Source organism: Corvus kubaryi, unplaced genomic scaffold, assembly GCF_017639235.1.
Source record: "Corvus kubaryi isolate FWS band 111438036 unplaced genomic scaffold, C.kubaryi_AGA036_p1.0 37394, whole genome shotgun sequence".
NCBI classification, from domain to species: Eukaryota; Metazoa; Chordata; class Aves; order Passeriformes; family Corvidae; genus Corvus; species Corvus kubaryi.
Window position 1 is genome coordinate 14,266,167 of NW_024581133.1, and position 17,213 is coordinate 14,283,379.

The 17,213-nt window shown below is 38.5% G+C and overlaps 1 protein-coding gene across 3 annotated transcripts in view; it reads left to right on the forward strand.

Annotated features, from left to right (window-relative positions):
• The window catches only part of CHRFAM7A (CHRNA7 (exons 5-10) and FAM7A (exons A-E) fusion), a 38,148-nt gene extending 21,781 nt beyond the window's left edge, over positions 1–16,367 (forward strand). Inside the window, exons 4-10 of one of the 3 annotated variants that reach the window (XM_042038970.1) lie at positions 1,160–1,269; positions 6,183–6,262; positions 7,395–7,562; positions 7,944–8,138; positions 9,362–9,448; positions 10,130–10,239; positions 12,307–16,367. In XM_042038970.1, the coding sequence (XP_041894904.1) occupies positions 1,160–1,269; positions 6,183–6,262; positions 7,395–7,562; positions 7,944–8,138; positions 9,362–9,448; positions 10,130–10,239; positions 12,307–12,825 (1,269 nt within the window). In that variant the 3' untranslated portion in view covers positions 12,826–16,367. The remainder of the gene's footprint in view (positions 1–1,159; positions 1,270–6,182; positions 6,263–7,394; positions 7,563–7,943; positions 8,139–9,361; positions 9,449–10,129; positions 10,240–12,306) is intronic. The other 2 variants (XM_042038971.1, XM_042038972.1) reach the window with 2 other exon arrangements.
• Positions 16,368–17,213: the final 846 nt, after the last annotated feature.

Genomic DNA, 17,213 nt, shown 5'->3' on the forward strand with positions numbered 1-17,213 from the left:
TGAAGGGGTAAGTGTACTACATTTACTCCCCCATTTAAAAGTTTACATTTAAGAAATTAACATTTGGCATTGCAACAGCTTGGTAAATCTGGACAAGTCTTCACTGTAAGTTACATGACGCCTACAGCCAAGCAAAGTTAGCATAAACAAGATAATGTGGAGATAGAAGCACATTATAATGAAGCATAGACATTATAAGAGAAAAATCTGTAAATTTTGTGAAACAAATTGAACTTTATTCTTTATACCCTTCGTGCACAACAGGAACCACCCTAGTATCATGGCAAGTCATTTGCATAGTAAAGAGTGATGTACAACCTCAATTTCAGGAAAATACAGCAGCTGATGGTACTGTTTCCCTGGAGTGCAGGAGGTAAGCAGCTTGCTGGGGCTGCCACAGTGCTCAGCTGGCTGCAGGCTGGGGCTCTGCTCTTGTTTATGGCTGTGCACCACCATATGGTGGTGGCAGAGTGTGGGATTTAGCAGTGCTGAGCTCAGATCAAAGCCCCACTGGTGCAACTGTGCCAGCCTGCCTGTGACAGCCTGCCTGTGACAGCAGCCAGGGCTGGGCTGAAAGGAGCACAGGCAGCCCCAGGGCAGCCGCCTCTGGCAGGGGAAGCTCCAGCCAGGCAGGAAATTTGTGGGACCGAGCAGTGCTACAGAGCAGCTGCCTCAGAGGTTGCCCAACACCAGGCCCCAGGAGCTGCCAAGACCTTCTACGCTGGCACTAACCTTGTGGCATCACAGTCATCTTCTGTCAGCAGTGAATGCTGGCTGCTCTACTCCATGGCTATTAGCGAGGTACTACAACCTGAGAATTTCCAACAACAGAAAACAAAGTTGTCTATGAAGATAATGGAAGTTACTGTATGAATTATAAAAGCAGTTCAATCCCAAACTGGCACCTGAGACAGTGTGAACAATAAAACACAAGCACCCCAAATCTCTTCTAGGCTGTTATGTGCACTGCAGCATGAATTGAAAATGAGGGGTTTGAGTTCCATTGAGCTCTAGGTGGCCTAATTCACCCTTTCCAAACATTTCACTCCCTGAAGCTAAACAAGAGAACACCTACTGTTTCAGCCCATCCAGTCCCTGGAGAACTACAGTAAACCAGTGGATGAGATGACCTAACCTACTTTTTGTGTGTATGGCTTAGTACTGGACAGATCATTATCTACAGTGGAATGTGTCTGAATACCCAGGAGTGAAGAATGTCCGTTTCCCCGATGGACTGATTTGGAAGCCCGATATTCTTCTCTATAACAGGTAGACACACTTTTTTTTGTGTGCACATGTGGGGATGGAGAGAAGATCATAGAATTATAGAATTGCAAAATATCCCATGTTGGAAAGACCTTGAAAGCTCAGCTGCTCCAACCTTTCATGGGAAAGGGAGCCTACATGATGTTTTCTAACGCCCTGTCCAAACACAAAGATAAGGCAAGGCAAATGACATAATAATCTCATCAAATTGCCTAGATTTAAAAATAATTTTCCAAAAATTTCTAGGTGTTTGGAATACTGGAAAATTACCAGTCTCCTGTTCACAGAACAGAAGGACATATTTGTAAATACTTTGTGAATAACAACATTGTCCCTACTACCAATTCTAATTGAGTGGCTTTTACGAGATGGTGTTTCATGGTATGGATAGTGATAATTTTCTCTTAAATTTTTTGTTTTAAATGGTTACTGGTGAATTCAAATCTGATATTTGCCTGCTTGTCAGGTTTTAGTTTGAGTTTTGCTACAGACAGGAGAGGTAATTGCCAGGAAGGATCTTTGCATTTTTCCATGTCCAGTTTTGGTGTCACTCCTTCCTCCTGCTATGAAAATAGCTGGGATATTTGCTGCTCTCTTCAAACTGTTCTGAGTTGGGCCTGTACCAGGGACAGACAGATTGCCATCAGTCCACTGCAGAACCTTTGGCTGACATTGAGAGTTGCTTTGGCTGTACTGTTACGTGGTAGTTCCCATTGTGGAATTTATTTAGTTCAAAATATAAAACGATGAGAGCTGCCTGCTCTATAACAACTTGCCTTTTGCTGCCGTTGTTTTGGGCTTGTGTGCTGTTGCCCAGGTACTGGAAAGAATTTACATCTGTTCTGTACATGTAGCACTGGCTCTTCTGTGGTAGCCAGGGTACATTGTTTCATTGCCTGTGCAGATGACATGAACTTTTTGTCTTCCTGATGGCATTCTTTCCTCTGTTTCTCTGCCATGTGTCTACTAAGAACACACCCTGCTGTGTTTATCAACCTGATCTCCTTTCCCACTTCAGGAGCTGCTTTTTGTTGCAACAAGACCTAGAGAATAGCTGTTCCCAATGTGTCAGCTGCAGTTTTGCTCCCATTTGCCTTTTGGTGTCCACCCCTGTGTTTAATGTTGCAATCACAGGTGCTGTTGAACTGTAATAATGGGATAACAGCACGCAGTGGCAGCACTTGTCAGGCACTGAGGTACTTCTCTGCAGGGCCTGCATTGTGGCATTGCTTCTCCCAGAAGCACGGCTAACACTGAGTGATCTGAGGTGAGCTCCAGTGCAGTTCACTGTACTCAAGGTAACTGCCTGGCAAGATTACTGCTCACTTCTGGTTTAAGCATGGCAAGCTGTCCACAAACCAGCCTAAAAAACTCTTTCAAATGCTGTGTACACAAAATGGAGCAGCCTGATACCTGAGACAGGTATTTTTTGAAACATTAATCTTAATGTAGTTTTCAATACAAATTTATTTTCTTGAGCAGTTATCCCTAGCTACCTTGATTCCATCAGTGACAGTGTTCTTGGGAGAATCTGACAAATGACACCTTCATTTCCATTGTCCTGATGAATGACACGCTGTGTATGCCATAAAATTGGTACTCTACAACAGCAGTTTAGTGGTTTCCAAAAAAATGAGTTATGACAATATTCTTCCTCATATATATCACATACCTGAGAGAGACTTGCAATATGCATGACAATTTAGGCTTCAGTATTTAAGTATATCCAAAATGAAAGGGTAATATTTTAGACATTAGTAATATTAATATATACATGCTAACTGTAGCTGGAGTGCTTTATAGAATGAGAAGGGTCACAATAACCTGAAAAACTGAAACCCCAATTTTTCTGTTAATACAGGTTTTCAAATCTTTGGATTGTTAACTATGACTCAGTCATGAAATAATTATTCTACAGTTTCTCTATTGCAAACACATATTTAATCCAAAAATCTTATGCAGAGTTTAGTCAGAGAGCAAAGCTATTTAAAATAGATTCTTATTCGTGTATGAAATTGCATTGGGAATATTATGATGTTCCCTTCTAGTGACATGCCATTTTGAGATAGATGCTTTCAATTTCTATGCTTCACTAGGGATATACATCTGCAGTTACAGAGAAATTAATGAACTATAAATTCACTTTCAATTTTAATGAATGAATGTTTCACTATGTCTTGAGTCCTTACACATCTTGCTGCAGCCTAGTACAGAGAAATTGTGGCAGTTGATTAAATTTTACAACCAGTCTATTGTGGGGAGAGCAGGGCCAGTTCATCTGTAGTTTTTCTGAGGAAAGAAAATCTTGGCCTTTGTACAGATTCCAGGATTGACTGTGTTAGTGTCCTGTGGGCTATCTTCCACTTTTAACTACACTTACTAAAAGTGCTCATTTCTGGTGGAATTTTTTTTCAAATGGCCACAAAGTGTTCAGTACTTCATGGAATGACAAAAATTCTGGAAAGTACGTCTCATTTTAACAGTTCCATTTTTCCAGTTTTATAAACCTGAGGTTAGGTCCCAACAGGATTCTATCTTCTAGGTACAGCTTTGTCATCTCAATGTACTGTAATCACTATCTGCTTTCAAGTGCTTATACCCTGAAGAAGAACGGTAGCAGAAATGGTTTTCTATCATTACATTTCTGTCCAGTCTCTTCAAGCAGAGTCTTAGATACTTGGTGCATTTCCAATTGAAGCAGTGCATTTCAAAAAAATGATTAGAAGCACAGCATAGAAAAACACATGCTCCTTTTTCAGAAAAGAAGATTTTCATATTTGAATCTGAGTACCACTTGATACTCTTTTAAGAATGTGCCTATGAAAGGCAAAGTCATGTGGCAATGCAATCAAGGTTCCTTGATCACTTGTGTTCTTGGGAAAATTCTGTTTTTGCCAATTACCAGAAACAGCAGCAAGGTCTTAGAAGCAACTCCCTGGTGTTTAACTGCCCTCCGCTCCAGAGGAAGACAACAGAACCTAGTCTAGGAGTCATTAATTTCCACTTTACAAGTAATTTGTGTGGCATGGATATTTTTACATCCTAAATTTGACTACTTATTTGAATTCCATCATGTAACCCTTATTAGTTTGAAGTCAAAGCAATTATTTGTCTAATACAGAAGCTTGTTGGAGGACTTTAGGTCTGGTTTTCTAAGGAAATGAGACTTACGCACCTGTGTGCGTGCACACCTGTGTAAATGTGTGTGTGATCTTGCTGCCCTTCTCCCCAGTATCCTCTACCAAACTTGGCAGTGCACTCAGTAGAGATCTTTGCAGCATCAGTTTCTTACAAGTATCACAAAAACAGGGAGCCAAGATGTGGAAGGAGAAGAATTAGAGCTTCAGCTGGGAGAGGAACTGCAACACAAACTGGGAGAAGCCAACCATGAGCTGTGAAGCTGAAGGAGTGGCCTGCACTGGTTCAATGGCCTTAGAACCGAACTGCCTTTTCCCCTCAGCGTGCTAGAATCAGGCATCATACATACACAATACTGAGACTTCTCTGCTTCTCTTCAAAGTTCGAATTAAATACTTGCAAGTATTTTCAGTACTTGTGAGCCTTCTGCTCACCACAGGACGAAGTGCAACTCCAGATGGGCAAGTAATTATTTGGATTTAGCTTTTTCTTGTCTGCATATTTCACAGACCAGCCCAGATATTTTTAAAAATCTAAGTTCTTCAAATACATAAGGGGAAAATAAAAAGCAAATTAAAAAATTCAAATTAAAAGTGTCTAAAATAACAGTTGCTTTATTTTAGCTTCTGAGATATAAAAATTGCATCAGAATAGATCAAATATTAGAGTACTCTTTTCAAAGTATTTCAATAAGGGGTTTTCTGCTAATAAACACCTTTTAATGTACTTGATTTTCTGCTAGAGTTATGAATATTTCACTTTATGCCCATCTCAGATTTTTACTCTATTTTTCTGATGATGTCTTAAAAGGTGATTAGAAAATTATGAGATACTGAACCACTAATACACAAAGAGACATCAGAGACTTGTCTTGTTCCAATCAATCTAGAGATGGACAGGTTTTCAAAGTTCAGATTGCTGCAAGAATCCAGACTCTGAGGCTTGTGTGACTCCTCTGCCCTGCCCAGCACAGCTGGCTCTGCCTTTGCCTCGTGTGCCAACCCACCCCACAAGGAGACAGGTTGGAGACTACAAACAGTACAACAAATACAGTAGCCTATGTCTCATTGGGCTTCCCATATAGAAGTTCTTAAAATATTCATGCCTGGTAAATTCCTGGGACATAGTGCCTGATATAGCTGAGATATTCCTTGGCAGTAGCTGCCAATTCATAATTTGGAGCACTCTCCAAATGACATTGTAATTCTTCTAGAGACTTGTAAGGACAGCACCACTACACTGACACCTTGAATAGGGCTGCCTTTTTTTTTTTCCGGTCTGAACCCAGTTTGTGGGTTCTGAGGTAGGTAACGAAGGCTGGAGCTGCATTGAAGAGTCTCATGTATGACATGCAGTAATAATGTTCACCCGTGCAAAGAGGTAGGAAGGCACAGGCACTGGAGTATCCATCTCCTCATATCCATTAGCTGCTGTTAGCATAGACAGCAAGAGAACAGATCTCCCTGTACAGTTGCTTGAGAAGTTTTTAAAAAGTGCTTACTTTCCGAATAGAAATCAATAGAGTCAAGGCACTATAATGAATCTAGTGGGCAGGTGAGCAGCAAGAATGAGGTGGCTCACCTTCAGTTACAGTTCTTAATCAGAACCAAACCCAGAAGTATCAGACCAGTTACTCTGAGGCCACAGAAAACTGGTGACAGGGAAAAAGCTGTCAAGTTTTTGGGGTGACATAGTCCTTTAATGAGAACAGACTTGTCCCAGACATTCTTCAGCCAGTCAAAGAGCAAATAACCCATTTCGTTTTTCCCTTGTTCTAGTGCTGATGAAAGATTTGATGCTACTTTTCACACTAATGTTTTAGTCAATTCTTCAGGACATTGCCAATACCTGCCACCAGGTAGGCTGTTTGCATGTCATAAATTTTGACAGATTACTTATGTGTGGTGTGGTTTCAAATTTGCCATAAATTCTCTTATATTTTATTTGTAGAGCTAGCATAATCTGACAGATGTAAGCCTAGATGCATTATGGTTACATGGTTAACACCTTTGCATGGAAGCCACTATAAAAGATACATGTTTTATTACAATTATGTAAATTCTTCTGTCATAATGCACAATTTCAGAAGTTTGGAAGTACTTACTCTAAAATGATATTGTTTGTTAAAATCATGGTAATGCCTCAATAAATTTTTATTTTAGTGTTTCTTTTATTAATATGTAACTTTACAGTAAGATGCTTTGTAACATCTTGGATGCATTTCTATTTGAAATGATTCACTGAGTGCTTCATCAAAACAATTTTTAGTCTGGATGTATAGCAGTGGAGCGCTGTTTCTGTTCCCCAACTCAATTAGCATAATCACTAGAATTAACTCTTCCTAGTATCAGAGTTTTGCAAACTACAGCAGTAGAGCCAATGCTTTCCAGACAAATTAGGTTTTCTGCCTAAGATCTCCAGAGGATTTCAGGGGTTTGCCTCTTCATTTAAGATGCTCTCTTGATTTAAGATGTTCCATTTGGTGGGGGATTTTCAATTCAATTCTGAAAGCTGCTGAAGGACAGGGTCTGACTCAACAAGTGAAAATAAGAAGCTAGATTTCCTGAGTAAATCAAGAGCATATAAATCTAATAATACAGCAAATAATATTTCAGAATTTCTTATAATTCAGGATTTCTTGCTTTAGTCAGTAAAAGAAATATAAACAGATTACATATTCCGCTTCATTTCTTTCTGAAATACTGTATCTAGAAATCTGAGTTCTTCTCTAAATATTCTTCCATTACGTGCCAAAATGGAAGAGTATCTTAAAAAATAGTTAATAACATCAAAACATTAATGGTACAGTTCTTTCCCTTTTCTATGACTGACTTTTGCTCTTTACATGTCAAGACATGACTGAGATTAAATATGCTTTACAAGTGAAAAACAGAAGGCACGATGTAGAAAAAATGCTGGTTACAAAATGTACATGAAATTATGTGGAACAAGCATTCAAATTAAGTGTTCTTGTTTAAAATCTCACCTAGGCATATTTAAAAGCTCATGCTACATAGATGTGCGCTGGTTTCCATTTGATGTTCAGAAATGTAAGCTGAAGTTTGGATCCTGGACTTACGGAGGCTGGTCCTTGGACTTACAAATGCAAGAAGCAGATATATCTGGCTATATTTCAAATGGAGAGTGGGACTTAGTAGGTGAGCTCTTGATTCCTTATTTGCACTGTGAACTTGCAGCCTTGTCTCCACTGCTGAAATGGATGGAATAACAATTGGGGAATGAAGACAGAAATTAAATTCATAAATGACCTAGCCAGTAGCATTTGAAACTCTTGAGAACAGATCTGAGATACAAATCAACATTAAAAAAAAGACAAATTTGCTGCTTGAGTTCTGCAAGTATCTTTTATCTGATTTTCCTTTATCATCTGAGAAAAAGTGGGAATTAAGCTTAAAGAAGTAGTTTTACATGTAGTAAAACTTGGAAAGCTAAATTTATCCTTTTAAAAAATAAATGCTACATAATATACAGTTTATTCACATTAATTTCTGGTTTTCTTCCTCTTTTCTCCTTCACAGGAGTTCCTGGGAAGAGAACTGAGAGCTTTTATGAATGTTGCAAAGAACCCTACCCAGATGTAACCTTCACAGTTACCATGAGACGTAGGACTCTTTATTATGGACTCAATCTCCTTATTCCTTGTGTCCTGATATCGGCACTTGCTTTGTTAGTTTTCCTGCTTCCAGCAGACTCGGGAGAGAAGATATCACTAGGTAAAGTATTAATAGGATATTGTAAATGTGACTAAAGCAAAAGAAGTTGTCCTTTTAAAATTTCTTTTTGAACAGTCTTAGGCAGGAGGAATAGTTTGTGTGTCCTGTTCTGACTCATGAGCTATTTTTAGTGTTTGATGCTGACCAGCAGAGGTATAAACAATTCCCGAGTACCTTCCTTAAGAAGCAGGCTTTCATTTTGACATTTATTTGCTGAATCTCACATTCATTAGGTAAAGCTTAAGTTTACAAATACGCATTTGAATACTTTAACATTGAATTCCTCTTCATGCTTCCTTTTAATATTGAGTTGTATTAAGAGCCCATAGTGCCTTCTCAGAAAGATTGATTCTAATTGCTCCTATTGTACTTTTTATAGTGAATTTTAACTCAAATATTGGTTTGTGAAACAAATCTGATCTTGAGTACTTATCTTTAAGATGGAGTTTAAATATGTAAGGAAACCTTTTGTCCCATACAAAATTCAAATGAACTGACTTCTACTAATTAAACATTGCTGTTTAAAGATAGAAACAAAACTGACATGCGGAATATGGTTTAATTGAGTAATATCCTTCCTAATCAAGTTGAACCTCACCATATTTTAAGATGAATTCTTTGTTCCTAAATCCTTTCCCACCTGGCAATGACTCTTTATTGCTTAAGTCTAGTTCTGAGAAAAGAGTAAGGCCTTTTTCCAGAAAGACGGGAACTCATCACTGAGCAATGAAAGTCAAACTCCAAAACTCAACAGTCAAGACTGCTTGGGCATAACCCCCTGCGGAACCCAACAGTAATATCAAAGGATACCAAAGTTTGTCCAAGGCAGCAAATCTGCTTTTGAGGAAATTTATGTATTACACCACCTGTAGCTTCCATGACAACTAATCAAGTGTCACATGCTCAAATACTCAAATTCACACCATGTTTCTAAAGCTAACACAGTGCTTTGATTTGCCTCAGCTAATTAGCAGATGATGATAGAAGTTGCACTGTTACAAGGATGTAAAAATATCCACGTCTGTGCAAGCATTGGTACCACTTTGGCAGCACTGCTCCCCTGAACTTGAGGCAGTACAAGGAAGGACAGGAGTAGCACCAATGTGCTGGAGCAGGGGTACAGTGGCACTGCATTTTGCAGAGAGCACTCCTTCAGATTAATTTTGTTTCTCTCCCTGTTGTAATTAAAAGCTACTGATATGCTTTCACACTTTATCTTTCAGGTATAACAGTTTTATTGTCTCTCACTGTCTTCATGCTGCTTGTGGCTGAAATTATGCCAGCAACATCTGACTCTGTGCCCTTAATTGGTAAGCTTTTATTCACTTGGATTTTTTTAGCAAACAAGGTGCAGTGACTTTGCACAAAGGCCAGCAATTAAGGCAAATCACCAGCTGTACAATGGATGACTGCAATTGAATTAGAAAAATATTGCAAATTGATTAGAGGCTCTGATGGGTGCTCTCTACTCTGAACGAAATAAGAGAACCTATGGGTATTTGGGGAAAGCGTAAGAGAGTCTATTTTCCATGGAAGAATTTGTTGCAATTGGCCTACAAATAAAATTTGTAGGCTAGCTCTACAAATAAAATTTTTGACACAATTGGCCAGATTGTGTTCTATATTCCTAATTCCAATTAGGAACACAGAGCTAAACTTAATTACATCTTCCTACCGTAATTGTTCAAACAAAAAGAGAAACTTTTCAAAAAAAGTACTAGCCAATCTCTGTAATAATACTGAAAGAAAATTAGAAGGCAGCCCGTGTCAAGGTTTCTTAGAAAAGGCAGGTGCTTAGTTCCACAAAAACAACAGCTAAAAGCTGGCTATCCCCTCAAAATAATGTCTGATCTTTCTGCTGTTGAGAAATCTTTAAAAAGTACCTAGAGCACTGGACAAAGAACTAAATGCTGTGAATGCATACATAAACACCCCTTATTAAGGTTATATCAGCCAAAGTATGTTCCTGTAATTATCTCTTTATTTTGCAGCTCAGTATTTTGCCAGCACTATGATTATTGTTGGTCTTTCTGTTGTTGTCACTGTTATTGTTCTACAATACCACCATCATGATCCAGATGGAGGAAAAATGCCTAAATGGGTAAGGTTTGATTGTCCTTCACTATCCATTGCATAAATGTACAGCTCAGGGATGTGATAGAGTAGCCAGTGGCCCATGATTACTTGTAACTCTTAAAAACACATAAATACTTCCCAGACATTTTGTTTGGAAAAGAAGTTTCACCAGAAATGAGGTGTCCAGATATGTTTCGTGTGGTTGGTTTTTTAGAAAATGTGTGTGTGTGAGAGAGAATGGATATACCTCCACTAATTTCTCATATCCTTCAAAACAGCTACATGCAATTCAGGATTTTGTTAAAACCTAAATATATAAATTAAGGTGATTTTCAAATAAGAAATTTCCAGATGTTAGAAGTGAACCAGGTAGAAGAAAAGAGTAAGATGCTGATGGAGATGATAAATGCATGAAATGCACTACTCTCGAGGTGCAGCTGTGCAGCTGCTACATACTTAGCTGTTGTCCATACAGAAACATACATAGCCTAGGAAGCATTTGTTAAAGATGCTGTTAAAGTGGAACTTGATCTGAAAATCTCTGTTCAAGAGCATCTGTAAAGTGCAAAGAATGAAAATATTTTTTCTAAGCACATAAGACTTTTAAAAATAATGTCCTTCTATGAGGGGTGGTTTTTACAGAGAATATTATGCTGATATCAGATGACTACACACTGCTGTCATCAGCTAAATGTCCCCTCCTTTGACTTCACCCAGTTCACGGCAGCATCAGGCATTTCTGAAGGTGGAAAGACCTTTCTCCTTTTTTCTCTCTAGAACAATGAGTTATTATTATCCTTACTAGCTGGAAACAATGTGCATACAGCAGTGCCCTGAGGACAAGAGATAATGAGATATTCCCTGGCCTGTTTGGGGGTGGTGACTTTAAAATAAATTTCAGTGAAGAGAATAAAAGGCAGATCTCTTCAGACGTGTGTTTGATGACCTAAAGGGGACAATATTTAGTACTGAGCCAAACATTCTCAGAAAACAGAGTACTTGAGGTTGAGGAGTGAGCTGTAGGATTGAGAAGCTGAAGTCTAACAAACATTTTTTTGGACACTGGTGGATTTTGGATTAGGCCGTCAGGTAATGGAATATTATCCTTCTTGGTGAAGCTTGATAGCATAAAAAAAGTAATAGGGCAAGATCTGTCTCTGGCTGGGATATTTGCGTGGATATAATATCTACTCTGAGTAACAACCTACAGTCAGAATAAATGGACCAAATCTAATATTAGTTATAGGGTAAGATTTACTTATTGTATGATACAATAATATTTCATTAGAACTCTGAGAAAGAAATGCTGGAATGAGCTCTTAAAATCTGATTTAAATAAATTACAGAAGCTTTCATTTGAAGTGGAACAGTCTCTGGCTTTCCTTCACTTTCTGTAAAGCTGGATTAAGGCAATGTGGAAAACAGTAAAATTATACACACAGATTAAATCTGCAAAGTATTTTTTTTTAAATCGAAGTAATTTTCCCATATTTTCTCCATGTTACATCCAGATCTCTTTTCTAAAATCTGTCATCAACTGTTGTGAACACAATATGAGAACAGAGCCATAACATTTTAAAGCTCGGTAGTCCAGTCCAGTCCAAAATCTGTTTCAGCAACCCCACCCAAACAGTAATGGCATATGAATTTAATATTAGAGCACAGATAAGAGAAAAAATAATTGTAACTTTATTGACTACCATCCAAAGCAGTGCTATTAAGACTATTAAAAAGTAACTCTTCTTCAGTAAGGGTTTGGTTTGGTCTAACCCATGGTTTCTAGTAAAGGAGGAAAAGGCTGCCATGTCACTGTTCAAGCGTCAGGAAGAATTAACACTATGGACACTCCCATCTGAGGAGGGGGGAGTCCCAGTACTAATAGTCAGCCTGAGGCAATAAACATCACTGGTAGAATAAGAAAACAACCCCAGTGATTGGTAAATCAATCAGCTGGAAAACTCCAGCACCATTTTCTAGAACTCTGTGCAGGCTAAGCAGACACCATGGATCAGTCACCCCAGCTGCCTGAATACCAGCAGCACCAAAGACTGACTGTGTGAAGAGATGCTTATTCTCAAAATTTTTCTTTCAGACACGAATTATCCTTCTGAACTGGTGTGCTTGGTTTCTGAGGATGAAAAGACCAGGGGAAGATAAAGTGCGTCCTGCCTGTCAACATAAACAGCGTCGCTGCAGCCTGTCCAGTGTGGAGATGAACACTGTGAGTGGACAGCAATCCAGTAACGGGAATATGCTGTACATCGGGTTCAGGGGGCTGGAAGGGGTTCACTGCACGCCCACCACTGATTCAGGTGTGATCTGTGGGAGGATGACCTGCTCACCAACAGATGAAGAAAACCTGCTGCACAGTGGCCACCCCTCTGAAGGTGACCCAGATTTGGCTAAGATTTTGGAAGAGGTCAGGTACATTGCAAACCGATTCAGAGACCAGGATGAAGAGGAAGCCATTTGCAATGAATGGAAGTTTGCAGCCTCTGTAGTGGATCGGCTCTGCTTGATGGCCTTTTCAGTCTTCACAATCATTTGTACAATTGGTATTTTAATGTCAGCACCAAACTTTGTAGAAGCTGTGTCTAAAGATTTTGCTTAACTCCTAACTAAAACCTGCTTCTCTGAATGGTATGTAGCAAATAAGAATGTGAGGTCTTTTGATCGCTTGTTTTTAATGAGTATAGTGCTTCTCATTGTCTACTTTCTTTTGCCCCCCTCTCTGGTCCTGAGTTCCTTTTGGAAGAGTGGCACCATTTCAGAAGGGAATTCAAGAGTCCCTCTCTGGGCTGTGTCTGTGCAGCTCCTCCAAGCACTCTTTTGTGAAAAATGCCAAGTGGCTGCAATTCCCTTCAGAATGACAGGGTATTGCACCACCATCTCTTACACATGTTCGAACTGGCTGTTACAAAATAAGAGGTAGGCAGTGCCAGAAATGTTACTTCTTCCAGACTTTGTTATAAAGGACAGCACAGTCCATCTTAACTATTTGAATGAGTGATGGCAAACACTATGTTTAGGAGAGGATTAAATCCAAATGGCTGCTCAAACAGAGAAAAGGGAGAAATATACGTAGCTCTTCAGCTCCTCACTCACACCCAGTCAGTCTGTAACTCCCTCCATGCACTGTGCATACAACATATATGATTCTCAGAATTTTGAATTTGTCTGAGACACTAGAAACCTGAAAGTTCAGAGGATGCACCACATAACTTGTCCTTCCATATCTTTCTGGATTTGACCTAGAAATTTGTCTTGAATTCTTAAACAGGCTTCACAGTAATTGTTGCAGTGTTGACTACTTCTTCCTTCTCCCCAGAAAGGCATTCTTTCAACTGATAACCATTTTAACTATCAAAAAGAAAACCAATTGATTTAAGATGCCTTCATCATGACTTGTTTAAAAAAACCAAACCCCCATGCTTGTCTCTTTACTGTTAACCGGATTCCAGTGTGGAAAAAGTAACTCAATGTCTTGTACAGGCTTAAGCATAAATGAAGAATCTAAAGCAAAAAAAGCCATTAAATCCTGAGATCAAGGTTTTCATTTAAAAATTAAGTGTTTGATCTGTTGTATACTTAGCCTTTTATAGAACTCTTTCTGTTGAGTCAACGTAATATTGTCTTCACAAGAAAATGGCACCTTTTCTGCTCAGTCTATCATCAGATGAGTACTAATGAATAATAAAGCTTCTTGATTCTGATATAAACTATTAACTGTATAAATACATATTTATATATACACACTGCATATACATTCAGGGAAATGCAAATTCTCCTAAGTCTAGACAGACCTTTGCAAAGGCAAAATAGTAGTTCAGCATTTTATCTTATTTTTGATTCTGAAATTCTCTTGTCAAAATATGCTTAGTTTTGATGTCACTTTGATGTCTGAATGAAAAGGGCTGAGCTGAGAATACCAGGACCTGAAACTCTGTGCGTACAAAACAGCTGAGAATTAGTCCCTTCCTAGCACACCAGTGTTCCTAACCACTGCTGTAAGTGGTAAAAGATGTGAGAGAGGATTATTTTAGCATTGGCTGCTTCCTTTATCCTACAGAATCTAAATTTTTTGGCTGAGGTCTTCAGAAACACAAACAAAGGCCTGTTGTTGTACCATGTTTTTACTGTGAAATAAACTCAAGGCCTCAGTTTATCTCTTAAGATCGATTAAAATAAAGTGGCTGAAATGCTTATCCTCCCTAGGTAACAATTTCCTTCTCAGAGTCTGCTCCCTTGAAAGCAGAAGAATCAAATTTCATGTAAAGCAAGCCCAGAGTTGCCCCAGATACCATTCTTCAGCTGATTGAACATCTTATACAAGCACCTTTGTGCCTGAGATAGGGCAGGAGGATTGAAGGGAAGGCAGGCTATTTCTCAGTTTGTGAATTCTGTTTTCCTGAAGGTGCATTTAGAATCTCACACTGCAAAGACATGAGCAAAACATTCAAAACCTTCTTGTAACTTCATCCTGAAACCATGTGTCAGAATTACTTGTGAAGAAGTTATGTTTTCCGGAACAACTATTAAGAATAAGCCATGTAATAATTCGTGCAAGTAGTTTCTAGATTGCATATGAATGGGAAACTATGAATGCAAACTCTGAAATGTGAGTTTTGTTCATTTGTGAATAACGGCACATATCACCTGGCATGTGCTCCTCTTCTGGGTAATCTTTCTAGGCTAGGCTTCCTGATAAGAATGTTGATTTGCATTGGTATTTTTTCTTGCTGCAAGTATCCCTAAATAGCTATGTAGTGTGTTCCATTTAGGCTTTGTAAAGTTCTGGGGTCCTCTTGGAGAATAGCTTTTCAAAGAAAAATATGAAGACTTTTGAGGACTACCTTGCACAATGGGACACAACTATTGCAATCATAGTACATGATGCATGTGGTATAGGAAGCATGAGAGTCCTCCTCTTTCCACCCAAATCTGTTTACAGTATCTGTAGAAATCATCTTTCTGAATATAGGAGGATGGAGAAAGCAAGTTACAATTTGACAGTAAACTTCATCTTCAGTGACAGACATGCCTACCCTTAAAAACAGGAGAGTTTGGCCTTACGTGAAGTCCTGCCAGAGTCTGTCACAGTGAGTTGGTAACACTGTCAGAGAACTCCAGGTGCTGACAAAGAGGCTGTGAGAAACCAGCATTCTGCCCACACTGCCTTTATCATTGGCAGGGTGAACGAAAATGCACCATGGGGACAAGGGAACCCTCACTTTCCTACCGTTGACACAACCTGTAAACATTTGGTAATAAGTTTATTATACATTTTAAATATAAGAGCAACTCCTCCATTATGTTATTTGGCACCTTTGAGTTAAATTTTCCTGTAACTGAGCTGAGCAAAATCGGTGTGGTTCTTGTCAACTTGTGTGTGTCCTAAATATATTTGTGTATGCAAACAATATTTTGATCTAAACGCTGTGAAAAAAATATTTATTTACAATTCTGGGCATAGAGATGGAAATTAAATACTCTATACAGTATGTGTATACAATATTAAAGACTACATATTGATGGTAAAAATCTGTTATAATCTTAAAGAGTCCAGAGAGAGAATAAGAAGTGGTTCACCACAACTTAAGCTATGACTTACCTGACAAATTCAAAAGCTCACTCTAGAGCTCAGGTGTCATGTACAATACTATGTGTGAACAATGTATATTACTTTTTCTGTTTTTATATTGAATTGTATTGAATATTTAAAAGACTTTTTAATATTTAAAAAAAATTATTTAAGTCTTAATGCCAAAAAGGTTCCAAACATAAAATTTTAAAAAGTTAGTTTTAAATACAGATAAATCATTTAAAAAGTATTTAAAATATTAAATTATTTTATATAGGAATTGATAATACAATGTAAGAATTTTTTAAAAGATTTTAAATTCTCTTTACATTCTCTAGCTGTAGGATATAGTCTCAGTTCACCTGTGACAATTCAACTCTTCACCTTCTTTAGCAAGACAAGAAGGTAAACCAAAGCCCCAGATTTTCTTGCCTTTGTTTTACTATTTTTTACATTAAGAAACATTGCAAAAAGGGCATTAGAAAGAGATGTTACATCTGTCAGGTACTGATTGTCATATAAGTAACTCAATACCTTTTCAGTCCAGTACAAATAAAAGATTTAGATCAAGAGACTTTTGATTCTTTTTCATTTTGCTAAGATGGAAACAAACTCAAGTGGTAGAAAACAGGAATAGCCATCAAAGGAAGAAAGATGTCTTTGGCTATATCAGTCTGGGATGACAGAGTTCTTTGATTATTAAATATACATTCATATCCTCTTGCCAACCCGTCCCACACCGAACATATATTACTTCAGTCTTACATAAGCGATCAAAGTTAACTGAGTAGGACTGGAATACCATGTAAATTTTGGACTGGCCTCAATGCCATTATTAATTTATTTTTTGAAGTTTAATACAGAAGAGAGAAAGAACAAATCCATACCAGCTGAATAAATAGTTTTGCCAGCTGCAAAGTTTGTTTGTTGGCTACTGTTGAAAAAATATCTAATCAGCAGACTATCCCTCAGATGAAAAAGGATGTGTCAGTGTAGTGTTTTGCAAAGAGATGAGTTGTTCTGCCCACATGCTGAAACAGCTTCCTATCTTTACAACACCCCACTGAGCATGTGCCAGAAGTGAAAAATCAAGGGTTGCTGAACCCAAGACTTTATTCTCTTCATGCTTCCCTAAGTAAGGAACAGCTGATAAAGACCAGTTTGGTCCAGGTCGCCACAGGAGTCATACAAGCCGTAGTTGTTACTGAACCCAGGCTGGCCCTGGGGAAGAGCTGCCGTAGTCGCCATGTCAGATATTCAAGTATCTGCTCAAGTGAGGCTCGTGCTGGTGCTGCTCACTCTGCCAGCGTGCTCCACCCTTCTCCTCCAGTGCTGAGGAGCAGGACAGTCTGTGTCACACTTACTGCTAGACTTCAACTGGGCCAACAGGTTCAGTTTAACACACACCAGGCAGGTTC